General features: G+C 38.8%; 3 protein-coding genes across 5 annotated transcripts in view; 1 reads left to right on the forward strand and 2 right to left on the reverse strand.

Moving 5' to 3' along the window:
* Nucleotides 1-371: 371 nt before the first annotated feature.
* st3gal7 (ST3 beta-galactoside alpha-2,3-sialyltransferase 7) lies at nucleotides 372-3,994 on the forward strand. 2 transcript variants are annotated; one of them, XM_087802501.1, is made up of 8 exons: nucleotides 372-454; nucleotides 1,061-1,183; nucleotides 1,248-1,368; nucleotides 1,572-1,909; nucleotides 1,975-2,161; nucleotides 2,985-3,119; nucleotides 3,201-3,353; nucleotides 3,413-3,994. In XM_087802501.1, exons 2-8 carry the CDS (start codon nucleotides 1,062-1,064, stop codon nucleotides 3,497-3,499), a joined length of 1,143 nt encoding a protein of 380 aa, XP_087658627.1. In that variant the 5' UTR covers nucleotides 372-454; nucleotide 1,061; the 3' UTR covers nucleotides 3,500-3,994. The 2 variants fall into 2 exon arrangements, with proteins under 2 accessions (XP_087658627.1, XP_087658628.1); XM_087802502.1 differs by having other exon boundaries at nucleotides 3,204-3,353.
* Nucleotides 3,995-4,999: 1,005 nt separating this feature from the next.
* Nucleotides 5,000-12,562, reverse strand: hps1 (HPS1 biogenesis of lysosomal organelles complex 3 subunit 1). Of its 2 annotated transcripts, none has more exons than XM_087803023.1 (18): nucleotides 12,457-12,562; nucleotides 11,674-11,860; nucleotides 11,415-11,549; nucleotides 11,074-11,216; nucleotides 10,908-11,016; nucleotides 9,865-10,025; nucleotides 9,691-9,793; nucleotides 9,389-9,470; nucleotides 9,274-9,329; nucleotides 9,046-9,213; nucleotides 8,808-8,987; nucleotides 8,141-8,217; nucleotides 7,946-8,083; nucleotides 7,816-7,881; nucleotides 7,594-7,738; nucleotides 6,694-6,807; nucleotides 6,555-6,637; nucleotides 5,000-6,483 (listed from the first exon to the last, which is right to left on the reverse strand). In XM_087803023.1, exons 2-18 carry the CDS (start codon nucleotides 11,788-11,790, stop codon nucleotides 6,321-6,323), a joined length of 2,040 nt encoding a protein of 679 aa, XP_087659149.1. In that variant the 5' UTR covers nucleotides 11,791-11,860; nucleotides 12,457-12,562; the 3' UTR covers nucleotides 5,000-6,320. The 2 variants fall into 2 exon arrangements, with proteins under 2 accessions (XP_087659149.1, XP_087659150.1); XM_087803024.1 differs by having other exon boundaries at nucleotides 7,594-7,728; nucleotides 7,806-7,881.
* A 3,687-nt stretch (nucleotides 12,563-16,249) lies between these two features.
* The window catches only part of hpse2 (heparanase 2), a 36,236-nt gene continuing 31,701 nt past the window's right edge, over nucleotides 16,250-20,784 (reverse strand). The window contains exons 11-12 of the mRNA XM_087803333.1: nucleotides 18,340-18,486; nucleotides 16,250-16,412 (exon numbers count right to left, since the gene is read on the reverse strand). Of these exons, the coding sequence (XP_087659459.1) occupies nucleotides 16,250-16,412; nucleotides 18,340-18,486 (310 nt within the window). The remainder of the gene's footprint in view (nucleotides 16,413-18,339; nucleotides 18,487-20,784) is intronic.

The following is a 20,784-nucleotide window of genomic DNA, read 5'->3' on the forward strand; positions in this document are numbered from 1 at the left end:
AATATTTCCATTATCTCCATTTGTCTTTGTTATCAGTCTTTATGGGAGTCTCTGTATAATTGTTGACATCTATTATCTCTGTTCCTTATCTTATCTTATACAATTTTATATGTCACCACATCCACATTAACCTTTAATTCTACGCGAACCCTCTAACTAGCTACAAAAAAATGACTTGACCTTCACACTTTCAATGAGGTGTAATATAGTCTCAGAATAATGTACCAGCGATTACACACAGAAGGTCTTATTACAGCAGCATGGATCCTCCACAACAGCTCGTCCACTTCCTCGTTCACCTGTCCTCTCGGGTAAACAGACCAGTGGTAATGTGTAACTAGTCCCAGAGAGGCGGAGTTCACCTGCGCCATTTTAGTTCATTCACTCTGAATGAATGTGTTGAAACATGGGAACAAGGAGGATCAGCTGATCAGCGTCGACTGGAGGCTGTTGAGTGAGTTCAGTTTATGTTGTTCTTGAGAAACATTTCAACTTCCCTTCTTCTAAAATGTGTAGCTAATGAACAAAAACAAGAGATTGTGATGACAGTAAATCTCTCATTCTCTCTGATCTTATCTTTGGATTGAGGGAAGTGAAGCGATAGTACCCAATATTCAAACTTCACTCATTTCGAAGGCTTGATTTCATTTTTGTTGGTTGTTTTTTCATGTGTGTAGATTTTAATTTGATCTTTGTTTCTCTGTGCTTGCAAACGTTGCCTCCAGGAACTCAAATTTTTGCTCCTACAGCTTAACATACAGAGGTTAAGTGAGACTCTGCCTTGCAGATGTGTTTTTCTGTCTCTGTGACCTTATCAGCATGTCCCTCTAAAAGAAAGGGCATCTGGTACAGACTGAGAGTAGAACAACTGGATCTCCACATCTAGAGAAGACAGAGGGAGACTCTCACCTCTGCTGGAGGAGGATCCTGGGAAAAGGAGGTCCAGGTCTCTTACTCTAGATAACTGAAAGAAAATAGTTACAATAAATGATATGAGAAAAAAGTACATACGACGATTGTCACTTTGGAAAAGTCTTCTTATAATGATGTTCTCCGTCAGTATGATGGTGTCGCTGAATCACTCGAGTGTTGAAGATCCAGATGATGGCGCTCCACTCCTGCCAGAGGAATTCAAACTCAGCTCGGAAGCTCAACCTGAGTCCAGGAGCTTCTTTCTCCGTAGGTAAGGTGTGTCGTTTCTGTTTCACTCGCTGGTTGACTTGTGTGGTTCCCTCTGGTTTGGGCAGGAGCCAGAATCTGACCTTGAGTCTGGTGCTGCTGGTCGGATGTTACTCGGCGATTCTGATCCCGGCTTATTTGCCGAAGCCAAACTTGGAGGACGAAGACCTGCCGGAGCAGAAAGACCTGGTGAGGACCGGTGTCAAAGCTGAGAGAATCACTTTATCATGCACTTTTAATCCTAAATCCATGAGTTATAAAAATGTATAAATACAATATTTTAACTCTACTGACAGCTCTACATATACTGTATATGAAATAAATATAGTAATCTGCAAGGACCTTTGTGTGATGAGTTGGAGACTTCTGGGTCGGAACATCTGTTTCTTCAGGCTCTGTTGAACCGCTCGGCTGAGCTTCTGTCGGCACCGTGCCAAAGGCGTTGGGGTCTGGACCACCTGAAGCCCCTGCCGTGCTCCAAGGGGCTACTAGACATCCCCGCGTTTCTGCTGCAGACCAGGTCCGAGCCCTGGGACCAGCACCCTCCTCTTGGACTCCTGGGCAGTGAGGACCATCTGAGTCGAGCCCTACAGTCGCTGCCTCAGCCCGGTCTGCCGCCCTCACTCGGCGGAGAAGGCAGATGCACACGGTGTGTGGTGGTGGGCAGTGGAGGGATTCTGCACGGCAGCCATCTTGGATCCCACATAGATCAGCATGACGTCATCATCAGGCAGGTTTGACAGCTCAGATGTCTTTGTGGAAGCACTGGTTGATCCAACGCTGGTCTGTCATCAGACTGAACAACGCCCCGGTTCTGGGATTTGAACGAGATGCTGGTTCTCGCACCACCGTCCGCCTGGTGTACCCCGAGGCGGCTCCTTATTCCGCGGACGAGTACCTGAACACATCCATCGTCGCTCTGGTGGTTTTTAAAGCTCTGGACCTGGACTGGCTCACTTCTGTCATCACCAAACAACCACTGGTGGGTCCGACATCTTCAGACTTCAGTCCAGAACCGCATCATGGTCACACTTGTGGTCAATTAAATGATTCATTTTTAGTCACAAAGTACAATATTTGCAAATGTAAAATCTAACAAACAGTTTTCAATCCATATGTTGGTAAAAATGATTATGCTTGAATCAACAGAAAGTAAAAAACACTTAAACCAAATGTATTTTAATGGAAATATTTAAACCCCTCACACTCTGCTGTGATTGGTCAAGAATCAAGGTTTGTCATTAATCTCGGAAGTCCAAGGTACTCGTCGTATAAACAAAGGAGTGGTGAAGTCATTATAACATCATAATGGAATCCACTCTCGTAACCTTTCGTTCGCAGAGATTTCAGACGAACTTTATAGTAATAGTAAGTAATAAGTTCAAAAAATGGTCATGATGAGGGACTTACTGGATCTTGGAGAGAAAGACTTCAACAAATAAATAAAATTAAGTAAAATTAATGAATGAAAAAAAATAATTTTGTAGAAAACATTTCTGTCTTAAATGGACAGCACGTCTTCGGTTACAGTTTTGACCCACATATTATGATAAATGTCCGTCTTATCTGTTCTTAAAGTGCAACTGATTGAAGTGTAAAACCAAACTTTCCTGACTCACAAGTTTCAAATTTTCAAGTCTTCTTCTCCAAGATGCAGTTAGTAATTTGCATTGTAATTAAATAGTAAATTTGTACAAACAGACACATACTAATAATGAGTACAATAGAGGTCCAACATCTATTTAAGACACACTTAAATCAACACTTTAGTTAACCTTTAAACAACACCTCCTGATTTTGAGCAGAGCTTCTGGTCCAAAATGTGGTTCTGGAGGGAGGTGGTGGAGGACATTCCCTTAAAGCCGGAGAACTTCAGAATCCTGAACCCAGAGATCATCCACAAGACGGGACAAATGCTGCAGGAATATGCCCAGAAACAGGTACAAATAAGTCAATGTTTAATGTAGAAACCTTGGAATCCACTGTCCATTACACACACAAGTCTCCTACTCACTCTGCAGCAGATGGTGCCGACGCTGGGTGCGAGTGCAGTGCTGATGGCGCTGCAGCTGTGCGACCAGGTGAGTCTGGCAGGGTTCGGCTACGACATGCAGCACCCTCAGACGAGACTGCACTACTACGAGAGGATTCGTATGGGCGCCATGGAAGCCCAGGTGAGTTCAGAGGCAGGTGAGCAGGATGAATCGTTGACCCTGGGGCTCCTTGTGTCAAGGTGGTGCATGACATCAGCGCCGAGAAACTCTTCTTGAGGGATCTGGTGGCGGCCGGAGCAGTGAGCGACCTCACAGGGGCACTATGAATCAGACGAGCGCTGGCCGACACGATTATGAACTCCACGTGCACTCATCTCTGTCACCACGAATTTCAGCCACGTCCTACATAACTGCTCGCAGGAAAAGTCAACCAGAGTGCAGACTGACCTTTGAAATGTGCGCCAGGGCTGAGCCGTGAGTGAGCGTATTAAAAACTCTAAGTGTCGCTCATGATGGGGCTGATCTATAAGATCCCTGTTTCGGAGATGAGTTATGGCGTCACCAGATGTTACAACACTAATTATATCATCACGTCCAGCACGACGACTCCTTGAAAATGGACTCTTGCAGGCTTTTAGATATAATCTCAACAAAATGAGAGTTTTAGATTAATATTAAGGAGACCTTTGGTCTCGACCATCTGTGTCGCTTACCATGTGTGAAGCAACCGATGCAAAGTTGATCCATTCCTCAAGTTAATTCTTCTTGTTTGAACCGACTGTAACCGACATACAATGTAAATAAAGAAACTGTTGTCTGATGTTGATCGTCACAATCAAGTCTCACTTAAAGGGATTTTATGAACTCATTTCATCAGCAGAAGTGATTGAGACTTCGTGAAGTCAGGTCAATAGAAGCAACAGCAACAAATATTAAGTAGTAACAACAACAATAATAGTGACAACAAAAGCAATAATATTATTTGAAATAACAACACTAAACTTACAACGATAATAAAAGTTACTATTAACTAAAATTACAACAATAATAGTAAAAATTAAAAATAGCAAGTGTGACAATAACAACAGAACCAATACTAATATTAGTAGTAACGACAGTAATAATAACAACAATAATAGTATTAGAATCAATAACAACAACAATATAATAGCAGTAGAAACAACAAAACAATGATAATATTAGTAATATTAATAACAACAGCAATAACATAGTAATAATAGTAACAACAAAATAATATAACAATATAACAATAATAATCATCAAAATTGTAATATTAACAACAAGCATAATAGTAAGAGTGACAACAATAATAGTAGTGTAACAAGAACTGTAATAGTAACAATAACAACACTATAATAACTAAGGCACGATAACGACAGCAATAATATTTAAAGTAACAACAACAAAATGGAATTAGTAACAACAATAATAGTCACAAAAACAACAGCACCAATATAAATAATAACAACAGTAATAGCTACAATAACAACATCGATGATAATAACAACAATCAACAATTATAGTATAAGCGTAATATTATTATAATAATATATTTTTATAACAACAACATTAATAATTAATTAATAATTAATAACGATAACAACAGCAATTATAATATGAATTACAGTCAAAATAATCATGGGAATAAGAACAATAATAGTGAAAACAAAACCAACAAATACTAATAGTAGTAACAACAACAATAATAATAATATTAACAGGAACAAATCCATTTATATATTAATAGTAACAATAACCATAACAGTAATAATAATAAATAAAAAAAACAATGGCAAAAATGTCAACAAATGAAATATTTATTAACAAAAACAACAAATCAAATGTTAACAGCAAAAACAATAATAGAAATGTGACCACAACATTAATAATAAATAATCTAGATGCTACACAACAGTGCAGGAAGGGCAGAGTCTTTAATAATAGAAACATTGGTGTGAAGGTCACAGTCATTTAGTCGTGTCACCGGTAGCTCTGGAGAACAGTTGAGATGGTGAAGGACTTCCTGTTGGATCAACTAAATGAAAGAGCGTTGAAGGGTTGAAGAAGTTTGCAAACTAGAAACTAGGAAGGAAACTCTTTTCCTTTCCTCTTGCTAATCCAACCGTCTCCTCCACCAGCCCTCCTGAAATCCTATTAAGCCAGAGTAGACATGTAATCCGGCGATCTGGAGGTCATGATTGTGATCTGCTGCCTTTCAGACAAAGGTTGGGAACCTCTTGGCATGTAGCATTATAATCTAATTTCATGTCAAAGTTTTACATTTTTATCACTAGAAATCTACACAGGTCACCATTATTTTTCAGGAGCACACATGACATACATTTTTTGAAGCTGCTTTAAATTGCACTATTTATCCTAAATTAGCAGATACATAAAACAGATGAATTCTCCTATAACAGGGGGCTGTCGTTGTGACACCAACGGAATGTTCTATATTCTAGAATAAACTCTCTCACTGTGAGGGCAACTTCAAATATGCCTGTCAACCTGCAGTCAGCAACATTAAAGGACTTGCATGAGACAAAGTGGAAAACGTTTTTTCATTTTATTACAAACACGTGGTTTAATGTATAGAAAAAAAGTAAGAATCTGCAGTGAAATGTTTGGTAAATACAGCAGTTTTTAGGTTTCAGAATCGATGTCTTGGACCATGTTCACAGCCTCAGCAAAGGAATAATGTCTCATGCATTTGTATCGCAAGTATGCAGCAACATAACAACACAAGATTTGAAAAGACATCTTGGAAAAACCTTGATGTGTCAATCATAGCACAGATTTTACGGCGACATTTAAAGGGAATGAGACAATTAAACCGGTGAAAAAACCGAATGAAACTCAGCAAGCATATAGGTTGGATTCTTCGAAGGATGGGTTGTACTAGAGATGTTAGTAAAAGTATTATTTTTGCTTCATTAAATAAAAACATATCTGCCATTTTGACTCTCCACTTACATAAGACCCATCTGTTTGACCTACTTTTAGAGCCGCGACTGAAGAGACGTTTTTCTGTTTCTAGTAGCAGAAAAGTATAGTTGGTGTGAACTCAACGCTAGAACTCATTAAGTGAACCAGCCTCCAGTGATTGTTACCAGTGTGTGGGGGGCTTCAGAGCAGGGGGTTTCGTGAGGGCTCCCACAGCTTGCTGGCCAGCTGTCTGCAGTGCTGCAGGATGATTTCAGTGGGAATGACTCCCAGATGAACCGTCAGCAGCTCGTAGCACTTCACCAATTCACCCTGACGGTTCTTACTGTAGTAGCGGAGCAACTTCCTGTAGGAAGGAACCACAGTCCGATCAGCAGACCACCTTACTTAGGGAACCCACATGTCTCAACCGTTTACCTGTAGTAGTCCCACGCCAGCATCCCGATCGGAGCAGAGTCTTCAGGCAGGACGGGCAGGTCCACGGACTCCAACTTATAACCCTGATGGATGGAGACGAGTGATTCTTTTGCCGCTTTGGTTCAGAGTTGAAACTCACCGTCTCCGTCTCGAACCAGAGGAAGTAGCAGAAGAAGAAGTCTCCGTCTCTCAAGGTCACGGTGGAGTAGCCTTTTTGGAGGTAGTGACGGGTGGTGTTGACCAAACCCCAGACCTGCCTCAAGCAGAGCAAATTCAATTACATCTCAACCCAACAAACGTCCTGATTCAAGTGTCGAATACACATCACTATGTGTTTAAATTGAGGACCAAGACAATCTCGATTTATATTATTATTGACAGGTAAATAAACTTAAAACAAGTTTAGAAGGCTCAAATACCACCGTGAAGACACAGCGCCACCTTCAGGATTATAAATACAACAAAAAACAACGTTTTCTTTTGACTGTGTCACTGTAACGTTACCCTCTTGCAAAATTGAATATTAAGTTAATGACAAATAATCCAAACCATCAAAACAACATCATAAAAATTTTGATTTACCATTAAAAGTAAAAATATGGCAAAACTAAAAACTTTAAATCCTTTATTACCACAAATATATTTCCTCAGAGTAAGTGCCCTTAATGTCAGAAAATTGTTAAATTTATTTTGACTGTAAAAATGGAAAAACAAAACTGCATCTTTTAACTTTACAACATATTAAATTGAGACGAATAAGAAAACTGAGATGATGAAATTAAACTTTTAAATCATTTTTATCTGCCAAGAAAACAACACAGAAGCCATTACAACACAGCTCTTTTTTTTTTAATCTAACTCCCTCTTATCAAACTCATCAACTATTTCACATATTTAACTCTCCCGTCAATACTTAAATCGTCTTCTCATCAATAAGGCATTTTGTGTCTTGAGTTGATGTGGAAGGACTGAAGTCTGTTGTGTTAAAAATGGCTCACAGAACTAACTGTCCTTAAACTCCTAAAGCTTCAACACTGACCTTGTTTTTGATGAAGCGAGCCACCGGACCCTTCCCCAGCTCTGATGTGGTGCGTTCAGTGACAGCCAGCGACGGAGCGATCATCTGGCCAGTGGATCTGTCCACACAGATGAAGTGGATCAGACCTGGAAAGTCCTCCAGGAAAGTAAAGAAAAGTCAAGGATACATTTGTCACATGTGGTGAAACAAACAAACAAAAACACGTGGATGACGAAAGGATATGACACCATGGTGATGTTTCTTTTGCTCTTCACCAACAAGAAGTCCTTCCAGTCCATCAGCTTCTCCCTGTCCGGTGAAGCACATGATGAAGATCTTACTTGTGAACAATATAAAATAAAAGTCAACACACTGCATGGTAGTCTGAGCTCGCTCCAGCAGACCGGCTGAGAGTCGGTGATAAGAGTCGGTCCTTCCAGAAGGGTTGAGGAAACACTGTCTATACACGCTGCACAGCTGGGTCTTCATATTCTTGCACCACGGAATGAGGCTGAGACAGAAAATTGATTACATTTAGGAGACAAGACGACAGAAGCTGCCGACTCACGCCTTGTTGAACCCTGGTCCTCCTCTGGCAAACGCTCGGTTCTTGAACTCCGTCCAAACGTTGTGCAACTGTGCAGACTGGACAGAAGACATGAAAGATGTTTGATGATGACAAAAAAGGAAAAATACATTAATTCAAAGTGTTTCATTTTAAAGGTCAACTAATGTGAAAACCCAACTACCCTGACTCACTGAATTTTGAAGTCTTCTTCTCCAAGATGCAGTAAGTCACTCATCATGACTATGTTATTACTTTATAAAGTTCTCCCCCGTCTGAAATCTTGCTGAACGAGAGGTTACGAGAGCGGAGTCTATCATGACGTAATAATGGCTTCACTCCTCCTCCAGCCAGCTGTAATTACGCCCAACTTCGTTTATACAACGAGTCCCTTGGAGGTTGAGACTTATGACTCTCGGTGACAAACCTCCATGTTTTACCAATCACAACAGAGTGAGTGTGGTTATGGTAAACATGATTTACTCTCCAGAAAAACAAAGGGTTTTCAGGGGGTGTGGCTTAAGTACATTTGAAACCAAAAAAACATGGAAAACATAAAACTCAAAAACCTCAGTTCTCTTTTTGCTTTTCGCATGAAACCGTACGTCTGCTGCTATAAAATGTGTTTCACATTTAAACACAGTCTTTGATAAGAATCTTATCTTCTCACCTGAATCTCACTTGGACTGAGAGCTTTGATGAATTTGTCCAGCTTTGTCCGGATGTCGTAGATGGTCGGCTGACCTCTGGTTGCAGCTGAACCTTCGTGTCCTTCACTTAGACGCATCTCCAGCTTGGCAAAAGCCTCCAGAAAGGTGTAGACCGACATGGCAACAGCACTGGTGGGAATCTGGTGATACATTTATTAGTGAAGTGAAGATCTACGGACATACTTGTGTCTGGTTTACTTTAGTGAGCAGCACAAGAGTGATCCCGGGCCAGAGAGGAAGACAGTACAAGGAGTGAGGCATCATGGGATAAAGACCCTCCTTCTGTGAGACCTCTAAAAAGACCCGGAGGGGATTCGATGGATCGGGCTGTGGGATCTCCAGAGTACGTAGACTGTCTTCTGCTAACTGAACACAAGAAACGTGTTGTTTTTAAACAAGCGTAGACATCATGAGGATGGTTCTCACCTGAATGTCAGGGTCCACAAACTCAAACACCGGGGTCCCATCTCTCACGGAACTTTCTGGAATCACACGTCAAGACTGAAGAACAGCTTTTGAAAAAACAATTCAAGAAGTTTACCTTCTGAGGTGCTGGAGTCTCTGGGTGAAGGTTCGGGTGTGTAAAAGCTTTCTGGACCAGATCCAGACGCACTGTCGACATCCTTCGTGTGAAGAAGGAGCAGGAGGCATATGGAGCATTTGTGTTTTGAACCAGATATATAATATAACTCAGTAAGAAAGTGCCATCTTTTCAAGAAAGACAATAAAATTCATTCTCCTGTCACATTTCTACAGTGTGTTAAAGTCCATCCCCTTCAAAATAAAAGGTAAATCACTTGTTTGCAAAGAGAAAAGCGACAGGTAAAGAAACATGCGACATACCTCAGGGGAGGAACCATCTGAGTCTGACTTGCTGGGATACATGTCCTGAGCCAGGATGATGAGGGCCAGAAGGTCAGAAGTGGCCAGTGTGGTGGCGTTCCGACTGTAGGAATGATGAAAGTCAACTTCCCTGAACCAGACTGTGAGAGAAGCACAGATCAGGAGTGGGAGTACCTGGAGTAGAAGGCCAACAGTTTGGTGTGGACCAGGATAAAAGCATGAAGCACCTCCTCTCCTGCTCTCTCCACGCTGCTGTTGAGCTGCTGAACGAGTCGTCGCTCCAGGAACTCAATACACTGCTCGCACAGTGTGGGGTGAATGAGCCTCTCCACCGCCTGAGAGAAAACAAACAAGACTCTTTATTCACCCTTTTTTTAAAACTTAAAATAAGCCGCATTGGCCAATGGACACGTTTTAATTGTTATATTTTCAATTTCATATCATGTGATGATTTGTAGTTTACGACATTAGATAATAAATGCTGACACCTAGTGGTGAAACCTTATAACTGCTTCAAAGTACATCAGCGTCAAATCCCCCTATTTGGGTTTTATTTATAAAGCGTGGGATAAACGTTTTTCTTTTTAATGTAATACGTGGACCGGCTGGAATTTTAAGGGATTTTGGCATTCATCAAGATCTCAGTTTGTAACTACTGGAAAAAAACAATTTAATTCACATTTCGCTTTATGTAAACAACACGTGGATGCCTTAAAAAACAAACAAAAAAAACGAAACACATTTAGTTAAATTAGACAAAAGGCAGGTTTAAAATCCAGATTAAGTTCAATTAAATTGAATAAATAGACATACATAATACACATTCTTTCCACATGATGAATGTTTATTCAAAAAATAATAGTCAAATATGAGAAAAAATTTACTATAAATTACCAAAATATGCAACAATCTCAGTATAAAGTATATTTCCTGAAGAGTTTCCTCAATAATATGTATATAATAATATATTCATTAAACGCACATGTTTACGATCAAATATGAGTGTTGAAGTAGATTTATTGTGGCAGAGACCTTTAAATCTGAACCAGGATTTCCATGCGCTTCATAAATGCATCATTTTTTTTACATTTTGATCAAATTATATTTAGTTCATATTTGTTTCAAATAAGTGTAGATCCATTTGTGTCTACTGTATTTTACATCAGCTCCACTTGTCTTTCAATGTACAGGTAGAAATAGAATATAAATATTGGTACCTCCACTAAAAAGCTCTGGTCGTGCTCCCTGAGGTGGTTGTAGGTCTCCATGAGGCTCTGGAGACGTTTCCAGCGCAGGGATCGCTGCTCAGTGTCCTGAGGACGCAGTCTGGAGACAACAGTGAAGTCAACACAAGTCTTCATGGTTTTGGATCAGAGGACTTACTCTTTCCTCAACAGGTTACTGCTCAGGGTCACCATTCCAAACTGGACTTCGATCATCTTTTTCATTACATAGATCTTTCTCCTCAGGTCCATCTCTCCTTCCTCGCCATCTCCGTTCACAGCAATGTACAGACATTCATCAAACTGAGGCAGAAGATTAAAAGTTAAAACATGTTCACAAGTACAATCATGTGCTGCTGGAAGACAAAAATATCCATTCACAAGTTTCTTTGGGATTTTTCTCCCACATGATACATTAAGAGAGTGATGTCACACTTGCCAAATCCTCATAAAACTGACTCATGATTTAACCAGAAAGTCAATTTCAAAGGATCCACTGACCTGCTGGAGGACGTAGATATGGTTGTTTTCAGTTGTAAAACAAGTGTAGCTGTCACCAAGCCTGTCAATCATGGTGCTACAGGAGATGATGATGGGAGCAAACAGAGTGCTAATGCTGTCCTCGAAGGCTGGAGGCTTTACACATACACACACACACACACACACACACACACACACACACACACACACACACACACACACACACACACACATAAGTTGATACTCGAGAGCTTCATTTGAACTCTTTTTAAAGGCTTACCCCGTGACCATCTTCTTGTGCGGCCCCATATTGCTTCTGGATATTCTTCTGGAACTCCAGGTCGGTCCAGTGAAAAAGAACCTCTGCACTCTCGCTGGTTATGAGTAAACACTTCATCTTCACCACAAATCCAGTTATGCCATGTTTAAATCTGGGTCTTCATGTTCAGCGTACGCTGTCGGTGATTCTTTGAAGAGAGAAACACATTAAACCTGTAGACGTTTAGTTGTGGTGAGACGAAAAAAGAAACAATTTGTGGTGACAGAAAAGAAACTGCTGTGGAATAATAACAACATAGTTTCTGATGTTTCAAGTCAGTTTTTTCCAATATAGAACAAGTATGGTGCTGGAATAATTGTTTGAAGCTCATTAAACTACGAAAAAATACAGTAAACACATGTAAAAATTCACAGAAACTCTTATTAACCCACAGAAACACACTAAAAGTCAAGCACAAGAAACTGTTAAAACGGATGCAACTGGTATTACACATCAAAAGATATTAATATAGGAAGGGATTAAAAAAACTACTTGAGAAAACATGGGTTAAAGAAATATTTACTTTTATTGTACTATAGTGACGATGCCTTCAAAATAAAGGACATCTTGTGGTATCACACGAAGTAGACATTTAAACAGTTTAGGGTTCACTCTTTCATGAAAATAAAACAAACGAATAATGAATGAACTATTTTTTTCTTACTATTGTCAAAGATCATTTTTAAGAGATAGTCCGTGAACTTCCGCGATGCGATCGGTTTAAAAAAAACAAAACATACTTACTGTCGTCCAAACTAAACAAGCATAAGAAGATTATTATTCGAAATTTCCTCTGAAGTTTTTAGTTCCTTCAATGTTAGCAGAAGTCCGTCGGTTTCGACGCTTCCGTACACTATAGCGATCACGTGACCGCAGCAGGAAGTGAAGAGAAGGAGGTCTGTGTGGATCTGGGTCTCCTCGTGAGGAGTCACGCTGGTCATGTGATGCTGAATTAAACCCCTTTTTCTCTTGCACATGATTCGGATCGCAAGGTATTCTCGGAATGCGGATTTTGTAGATGATTGTGCGAAAAAAAATGGAGCCTTATTTGGTCAAGACTTCAGGAAGTGTTGCTGCTGAAAAGAGTGACACAGAAAAGAACAAAGTTGACTTCTGTCTCATTTAGTTTTAACGTTTGCCAACAATCTAACAACACTTTAAAAGTCTTAATTTATAATTCATGAACATGCAACAGAGGAAAAGAAAATTCAGAAATCTTCACTTGGCTGCATAAAAAAAACAAGTTGTTTTACATGTGTTTTCAATTCAATAAACAATAAATCAAAGCCTACGTGTCACATTAAACCACATTTAATAAAACCAGAAATACCTTCACGTTAAAAAAAAGGAGTCGGGTGTCACCTGGCGTTCCAGCTTCACTGGGATGAAAAGAATGGAAAACCCTGGCAACACCACAGCCTCTTAAGTCAGGAATAGATAAGCTGGAAAAATAAATAAATACAAGACCTTTTAAAGGCCTTTGATGACTTCCCCCTACATAAACAAGGTTGCTTTAAAGTGGGAAAATTCGTATGTTCTGTAAGTAAGATGTGTTTATGTTGCGAAGAAACAAACATGGATTTCCAAGCTGACTCACAGTGGATGTTTCTTCAAAAAGAAATCTGTGTTGTATCAAAAATATTCAGCACAGATTGTACGTTTGGCGTACGAGTAAAGAATCCCAATGCAACATCAATATTTATACTTTATTAACCTTGCTTGGGTCAAAATGGAGGAGAATGCCAGAAGTTCCAAAGTGAGCCAAAGTCTAATCTGGTCCATCAGTTTTTCCGGGGATCTGACGTTCATGGAAACCTGACCTAGACTGACTCCTGTATATACAGAGTAAACACAGAGAAATCCTCAGTGTTTGTCGGGAGGGCCGGCAGGCCTTGCTCGTCTCAAGCGGATCAGAGAGTGTAAACAGAGCTGGGCAGCCAAGGTGAGAGCTACCTCTGCTCAAGAGACACTGTCACGCAGCAGGAGTCGTAAACACTCTTGCTATAGACCCGCTCATTCGATTTGGCTGTTTAGGTAACTTCAACCCTGCACTAGGATAATGTAACCCATTTGTGTTTTCGCCTTTGGACTCCTCCTATAGCACTGTAAAATGAACACAAGTTTTACACACACACACACACACACACACACACACACACACACACACACACACACACACACACACACACACACACACACACACACACACACACACACACACACACACACACACACACACACACACACACACACACACACACACACACCTAGATGTTTGACCAATCAGGGAAGAGTGGCTGTGGTTATCTAAAACAAGATTGAATCTCCAGAAAAACTAGATGGTTTCAGTGGGAGGGGCTTAAGCACATTTTTTAATTTAAATATTTCAATGAAAAGAGAGTCACTGATGAGTACAATAGAGTCCAACATCTATTTAAGACACAGTTGAAGCAACACATTAGTTGATTTTTCAGGTTTGAAGATGTGAAAGATTCTAAAAAATCCTTCATAACAACTGTAACATAACAGCAATCGTAAAAACGGTTTTGTCCAGTTTTTTTGTTCACAATCCCATACTAGTTTCACACCTAGATGAGTGAATTGTGAGGGGTTTATTAAACTTATTTGTAAATATAATCTTTCTTTTCAACTTAAAACAGGGTCACATGCTTGTGAATGAGTCACCAACTATGATTCATGACTGCTTGTCAACAGAATCAGACACACACTGTTAAACTGTCTATCAAGCGGGCTGTAAAAAAAAAAAATTTGGATACTTGAATTTAAAAGTCTGTTTAAAAAGATGTTCGAGTTTTAAGAATGTAAACTTTGACTTTGGACTGATTTCCTGTTGAGTGTCTCAACACGAGCCTGTAGATGGAGTCCATGTTTCGGATCAGCTGCTGCAGTGTCAAGACAGCTCTTGCTACTACAAAGACTTGCTCGCACTGCCTTCACATCTGGTCTGTGCTCACTGTTAGCTCCTCCATGATGTGATAGAGTACAGCGTCAGCGTGGTATCTGTGATGATCTTTTGATTGAACGCTGCCACTGACAGTTTTATTCATGATCTTTCCATTAGAAGAATTGTAGCCTCTGTTAGATCTAAAACATCGTTTAACTCCTTTTTCCTGAAATCGAACCATTTTCTTTATTTCACGAGAAGACAAATTTAAAAAGTTTTGCATCGTCTTACCTTTTGTTTCCTGTTACCGATAGATGTCATGATGTGACTGAAGGCACGAGGCCAGTATGAAAGATCTGTCTGGACTTCCTTACTTGGAGTTTTAACCAGCAACTCCTGTTTCTCCAAAAATACAAATAAGAATCAGTTGGCAGTTTTACTTTGCTTAAAAAAAAAACAATAACAAAAACAAAGTGTATTTCTTAATATGTTTAATTTTATTACAAAAAATAATATCCAATAATAAAATAATAAAACACTCTCCGAAAAGAAATATGTACACCTTGACGACATGAAACATTTGAAGTACACTCAATAATTCACTTTGGTTCTACAGTACAACAGGTGTTTTTTTTCTTATTGTTCAAAACGATATACCGTTTTTTTTACTTTTTATAATTATTGTTAACATTAATTTCCACCTTCTTTTGAGCGTTTATTCAATTAAAAGATCACATTTAAATATCGCTGCAGGAAAATGACAAAAATATTTATTTAATCCAGTAAAATTTGTCACGACACGTTATTTCTGCTTTCTTTGTTTTGGGTATTTAAAAAGAAAACAAAAAACCACAATACGTCATCTCTGTGATATAAAATGTTCTGCTTATACAAGGCAACAAATCTGTACAAAAATAGAAAACTAGCAGCATTAAAATAGTTTAACTGAAGGAGTTGATAGTTGGAGTGTGGAAACCTGAATGTGTGTCAGTGTTAGTTTCCTTAGCGAGCGAAGACAGAACTGTTACACTGTCGAACCTGCAGAAGACCAAGAAAACACAATATATATATATAATTTTTTCCCTTGAAGTACCTTGTAACACACGCAATCAGGAGAAAATATGCTTGTAGACTGGAAAACATCAGTAGCTTTTTCATTAAAACATCCCAGACACACACGGTCGTACATATCTCACGTCAATCTCTCACGCTGTGTCTTTGTGGGGAGAATCGAGTAAATGAGTTTCAGAAGCTTCTGTTCTGAGTATAAGTAGAATCACATGAAAAAAATGACCGAGTTAGCAAAGAGAAAAGAATTTAGTGATTTGTGATTCCAATGGTGCATACCAAAAACACCCTGTTCCAAAACAGATTATTTTTCAGTGCAGTTTTTTTTTAAAGTCTGTCTTTGCTTAGAGTTAAGAGCCATTTAAGGGTTTGTGACATCCACAGACCAGTTCCTGATGGAGTCCAGGTAAAGTTCCTTCTTTTTACGCCCTGAAAAGAAAGTAGGCCTCTTCATTAAAGGACAAAAGGTGTTCTAGTCTGAACTTAAAAAAGCTGGCGGTGAGATGATATATTAAAAACCTTTTTTTGAGATTTCAATAAGCTTCACTTCAAGAATAGCAGTCGTCATCTCCGACAGGCGTATGCGTTCATGTTTCTGATGACATAAAATCCTATGGTGAGAGGAGGCATCGCGATCGTTCGGCCTGCTCTCAAAGTCTTCGGTTTCAACTCGGGGAATGTCTGATTGTCCAGCATGACCAACTTTTCTCCGTTGAGCTGGACGTGTCTGTGCAGAAGAGAAGACGATTATTTCAGCATCTGAGGCCAGAATGTCAAAGAGTCAAATTACATTTACGTCCTTTTATAGTGTAAATAGTATCTGTTTTTAACATCCCCAACATGTCCCTTTAGATTAACTTCCTTATTCGTTTTATATTTTAAAAAAACATCTGTCTTGATGCTAATAGTACAAATGTATTTGCACCAAAGAAGGCTCAAATATTTCTGCAAGTGAAATTAATGAAAAATGACAGTGTTGCAAAGAAAAGCTGCTCTTCTGAAAACCATTTATTAATCATAAAACTTAAATACATGCCCAGGCAATCCCCACAAATATGTGAACATCAATACCTGCACACTGGAGATTGTGACCAATTATTGACACAGGTTTGTGGTAAGTATGCAGACCCATGCAAGATACAAAATATGTTTATTATAAAACCAGCAACAATCTCTATTATATCTACTAATTCTCAAGTTGAACACCCGAGGGCGCTATTGTTACCTCTTTCTCCCTCTATATACTTGAACTGTTTTTTTTAATTTAAATAATAAAACTTAACAACATATCTTTTGCTACTCATTTTTTAATAAAAACGAAACGACTATGAGTAAAATACCAATACGTATTCGAGCAAAAAATAGAATTTAATTGATTGGAAGTTTCTCCTAATAATTAATTAAATCATGATTTGATGTAAACACAGAAGTATAAACTAACTACATTTTATAATTAATATTAATGAAATAATATTACAATATTAATTGGAAATAGCACACTAAATTATTAAAAAGTATAGTATAATAAATAGTGTTTTGAAGGGTCTCTCTCTATTAAACGCTACCATATAGAACTCTTTGTTAAATGAAAATGTCACTTCATGGATCACCTGGACAAAAATCTTCCCACATTTGTGTAGAGCAGAGTACTTGACCCACTTGTTAGTTAAAGACCCACCACTCAGACAAATACACATCTGGTATTACTAAAGTTTTCATAAAGTCTGCGAGTGCTTCTGGTGAGGGGAAGCATTTAAGGCCGTAGAAGAAGGCCTGCCCTCATACTCTCTCCTCAATTAATGGCATAGAAATCCCTTTTTAACACCTAAAACATCCTAAAACATCATTTCAGTGTTGTTTTAGGATCAAGCCTGAGCCCCGTGAAAGAAACACGTCGCACAAAAATACACACTGAAACTCACACAGTCCTAAGTCATTAGGTTGTTATTCCAGGATTTTAGGCTCAAGTGTAAAACAGAATAACAGCCAACAGCTTAAAATTGGAGAGAGAGAGACTTGCGTATGAACTTTTAATTTTAAGGGATGTTTAAGGGGATAATATCTATTTTCTCAAGTGTAAGTCATGGATATTTAATGTAAAGTCTTCATATGAGTCATATAAACTAGAAGACCTTGCTGTGAGTAACTAACCCTTCATAGGACAATGAAATACTATTTAAGATATAGATCTTAAAACGAAATGTAAAAACTAGTACATATATATATATATACAATTGAGTATAAAGAGTTTTTAAGAACCTTATTTTCTTACTACATTTATTAAAATATAACATAAATCTAAATACAATTTAAAAAATGATTGATAAAAAAATGTAATCATTTAAGACAGTGTTTGTTATTTTTAATGTTCAATTCCCTCATTATATCACAGGATTATTTCAGTGCAGCTCGGATGTCTTTGGATGTTTAATTTCATCAGTATGATGTGCCAAGGTCTCCACTCAGAGGGTCATCGCATCCAATCAATCAACCTGTTCCACAGAGCCATGAGGTCCATGGCCTGAAGAGTGTGGCAGCTGTGTTCTGTTAACCTGGGTCTTTAACTAGTGCACTTGTCATGTTTAATCAGAACAAATAAACCAGGGTACTCTTTTGAGGCCTGTGCCTGAACATGTGTGTGTAGATCCACTCACTGGGCTCTTAGGCCATCGTTGCTGTAGGGGTGCAACAGGTACTGATGGACCGTCTTGTTCCGCAACGTGCCGGCCAGCTTTATTTTCTTCCGTGACCGGTGCAGGTTGATGATATAGATGGTTATGGAGCCTCTGATGTAGTTGTGGCTAGTGAAAGACAGGACACACATTTTAAATCATTTCTATGTGACAATAAAAACAAAGAAAGAAAGATGTTTTTTCAATATTATACCACGTGGAAACACATCGATCAAAATCCAACTTCATAGACAAAGTCAACTTTCCTGGGTCTGCCCTGAGATTTCCTCCCAGTTGGACATGCCATGAACACCTCCCCGGCTTCCAGGACTGAACTCAACTTGCTTCTCTCCATGTGGAGGAGCAGAGCTTCTAATCCAAGTCTCTCCTAAAAGACTGAGCTCTTCCCCTTATCTTATAAAGTAACAGTCCATGGAAAAATAATTTGGGCTGCTTGTATCTGTGATCTTGTTCTTTGGGTCACAATGTCGTGAACACAATAAGAGCAGGAACATAGATAAACCAATAAATAGAGGTATTTGTCTTTTGGCTCAGCTCTTTATTCCCAGAGACAGTCAATAAAGAAACCTCATGATTTTAGACAATGCACTGATCAGTCTGTCCATCTTACTCTCCATCCTTACTTCACTCATGAACAAGATCCTCCCACCTGGAAAAGAACATGATCTCCATTCTGAATATTACACCCTTTCCCAATGAGGACCATGGTATGTGATTGATCTATGTTGTGAATATTAACCAAATATCCATATGGATAAGTTACATTCCTGAAAGGCATGACATTGTATTAACTTAAGATCATGCGAGTCAGAACACTTGGGTCTCCAAAGGTTCCTTATGATCATTTGATGAGATCATCGTGACCATCTATGAGGGATACCTGGAAGTCACTGATTTGAAAAGCAACTCCTGTAAAACACGGATGAGACAGTTTATTCACATTTCATACGATAATATTTGATATAGAAAAGATAGTTACACATAAGCTAATGTTAATCATTGTTTTAACACCTGAAAATCGAGAATAATGCTAATTTAGGATCCCAAACTGAAACAGATCTTTTGTCTACTTCTCGTCGTCATCTAAGCTGACTTCTTCTGCCTCCCAGTAGAAAACTACTGGATCTGTCGGGAGACTCCACAGGCCGGATTTTGCCAGTGACTGTGGTGTTGATTTAATGGGTGTGAACAAAAGTGGAAAGACTTTTTTCTGTTACACCAACAATGGTGTTAATATAGTCTCCTTGAACAGAGCGGTTGTTATAAATATACGGGTGGCAGATGAAAAATGAGGTCTGACAGGTAAAACAAACATAATTAAATTTGAAACGCATCCAACTATAAGGTTCTTAAACATGTTTTTTGTGATCACCATATGTCGGCCTTGGTATTCGGGGTCAAGGCAGAAATAAATTGTCTGGTTATCATCTAGTGGTCTTTACCTTCATCTAAAGTGAGTAAGGTAAAATAACATAATATGCTTCAGTCCCTTTTCAGGAAATTCAGTTAAAACATTTCTGGAGAACTAAGTCAAGAGCATAAACTTAATGAAGTCATTTATTTCCTGTAAAAAACAAAATACCTCTTGAGTAAAAGTCAAACTGGATTCTTTTATGGCTGATATGAGAAATTCAATATTATATTAGATAAATATTATCAATATAATATTATATATTTTATCACTTTATTGTCTGTTAGTGTTTTGTCTACTGCCTCCTCAAACCATATTCTTACATCAGATAAATCAACTGAAATACATTCCAAGCCAAGACAGAGAAGTTTAAGAGCAACTAAAATTCTATTTTCATTGAAATATTTACATTAGAAAATGCCTGCCCACTGAAAACACTTAATTTTACTGGATCTGAAGTCTTGTTTACCATACCCACATCCACTCTGCTGTGAATTTTCAAACATTAAGGTTTGTCACGGCACGTCATCAATCCTGAAAGTCTCCATCTCCAAGCAGCTTGTTGTATAAACAAAGCCGAGCATGATTACAGCTGGCTGGAGGAGGAGTGAAGCCATTATTACATCATAATGGACTCCGCTCTTGTAACCTCTTGTTCGCTGAGATTTCAGACCTGGGATAAGTTTATACAGTGATATCTTCAAAACATCACCTTGATATGTATATGCATCTAAGGAAAGGAAGAACTCAACATTTGAATCATGCAAGTCAGGAGAGTTGGGTTTTAAACTTAGTTGGCCTTTCACTGCCAACACAGATAAAGAATTTCAGTTCTTAACCAGAGGTTGGTAAACACTGATGTCATCCTAAACATGCAAGGTGTGTGAGTAGTAGATCAAAAGATAACTGTCCGGGTGTATTACATTAATGAAAACTTGGTCGATTATCCTGCTAACATCCCCAACTACTTGTAGTTCAGTCATATTCCAGCATTA

The sequence above is a fragment of the Callionymus lyra genome, chromosome 11 (assembly GCF_982586985.1).
Source record: "Callionymus lyra chromosome 11, fCalLyr1.hap1.1, whole genome shotgun sequence".
NCBI lineage: Eukaryota > Metazoa > Chordata > Actinopteri > Syngnathiformes > Callionymidae > Callionymus > Callionymus lyra.

Bases quoted from the DNA above. Each gene is read 5' to 3' on its own strand.
- st3gal7 (XM_087802501.1), top strand. From the start codon at position 1,062: ATGATGGTGTCGCTGAATCACTCGAGTGTTGAAGATCCAGATGATGGC. The intron at 1,910-1,974 runs GCAGGTTTGACA...GTCTGTCATCAG, and splicing joins CAGCATGACGTCATCATCAG to ACTGAACAACGCCCCGGTTC. The intron at 2,162-2,984 runs GTGGGTCCGACA...GATTTTGAGCAG, and splicing joins TCATCACCAAACAACCACTG to AGCTTCTGGTCCAAAATGTG.
- hps1 (XM_087803023.1), bottom strand. From the start codon at position 11,790: ATGAAGTGTTTACTCATAACCAGCGAGAGTGCAGAGGTTCTTTTTCAC. The intron at 10,026-10,907 runs GTACCAATATTT...GTTTTCTCTCAG, and splicing joins ACCAGAGCTTTTTAGTGGAG to GCGGTGGAGAGGCTCATTCA. The intron at 9,794-9,864 runs GTACTCCCACTC...TCATTCCTACAG, and splicing joins CTGTTGGCCTTCTACTCCAG to TCGGAACGCCACCACACTGG.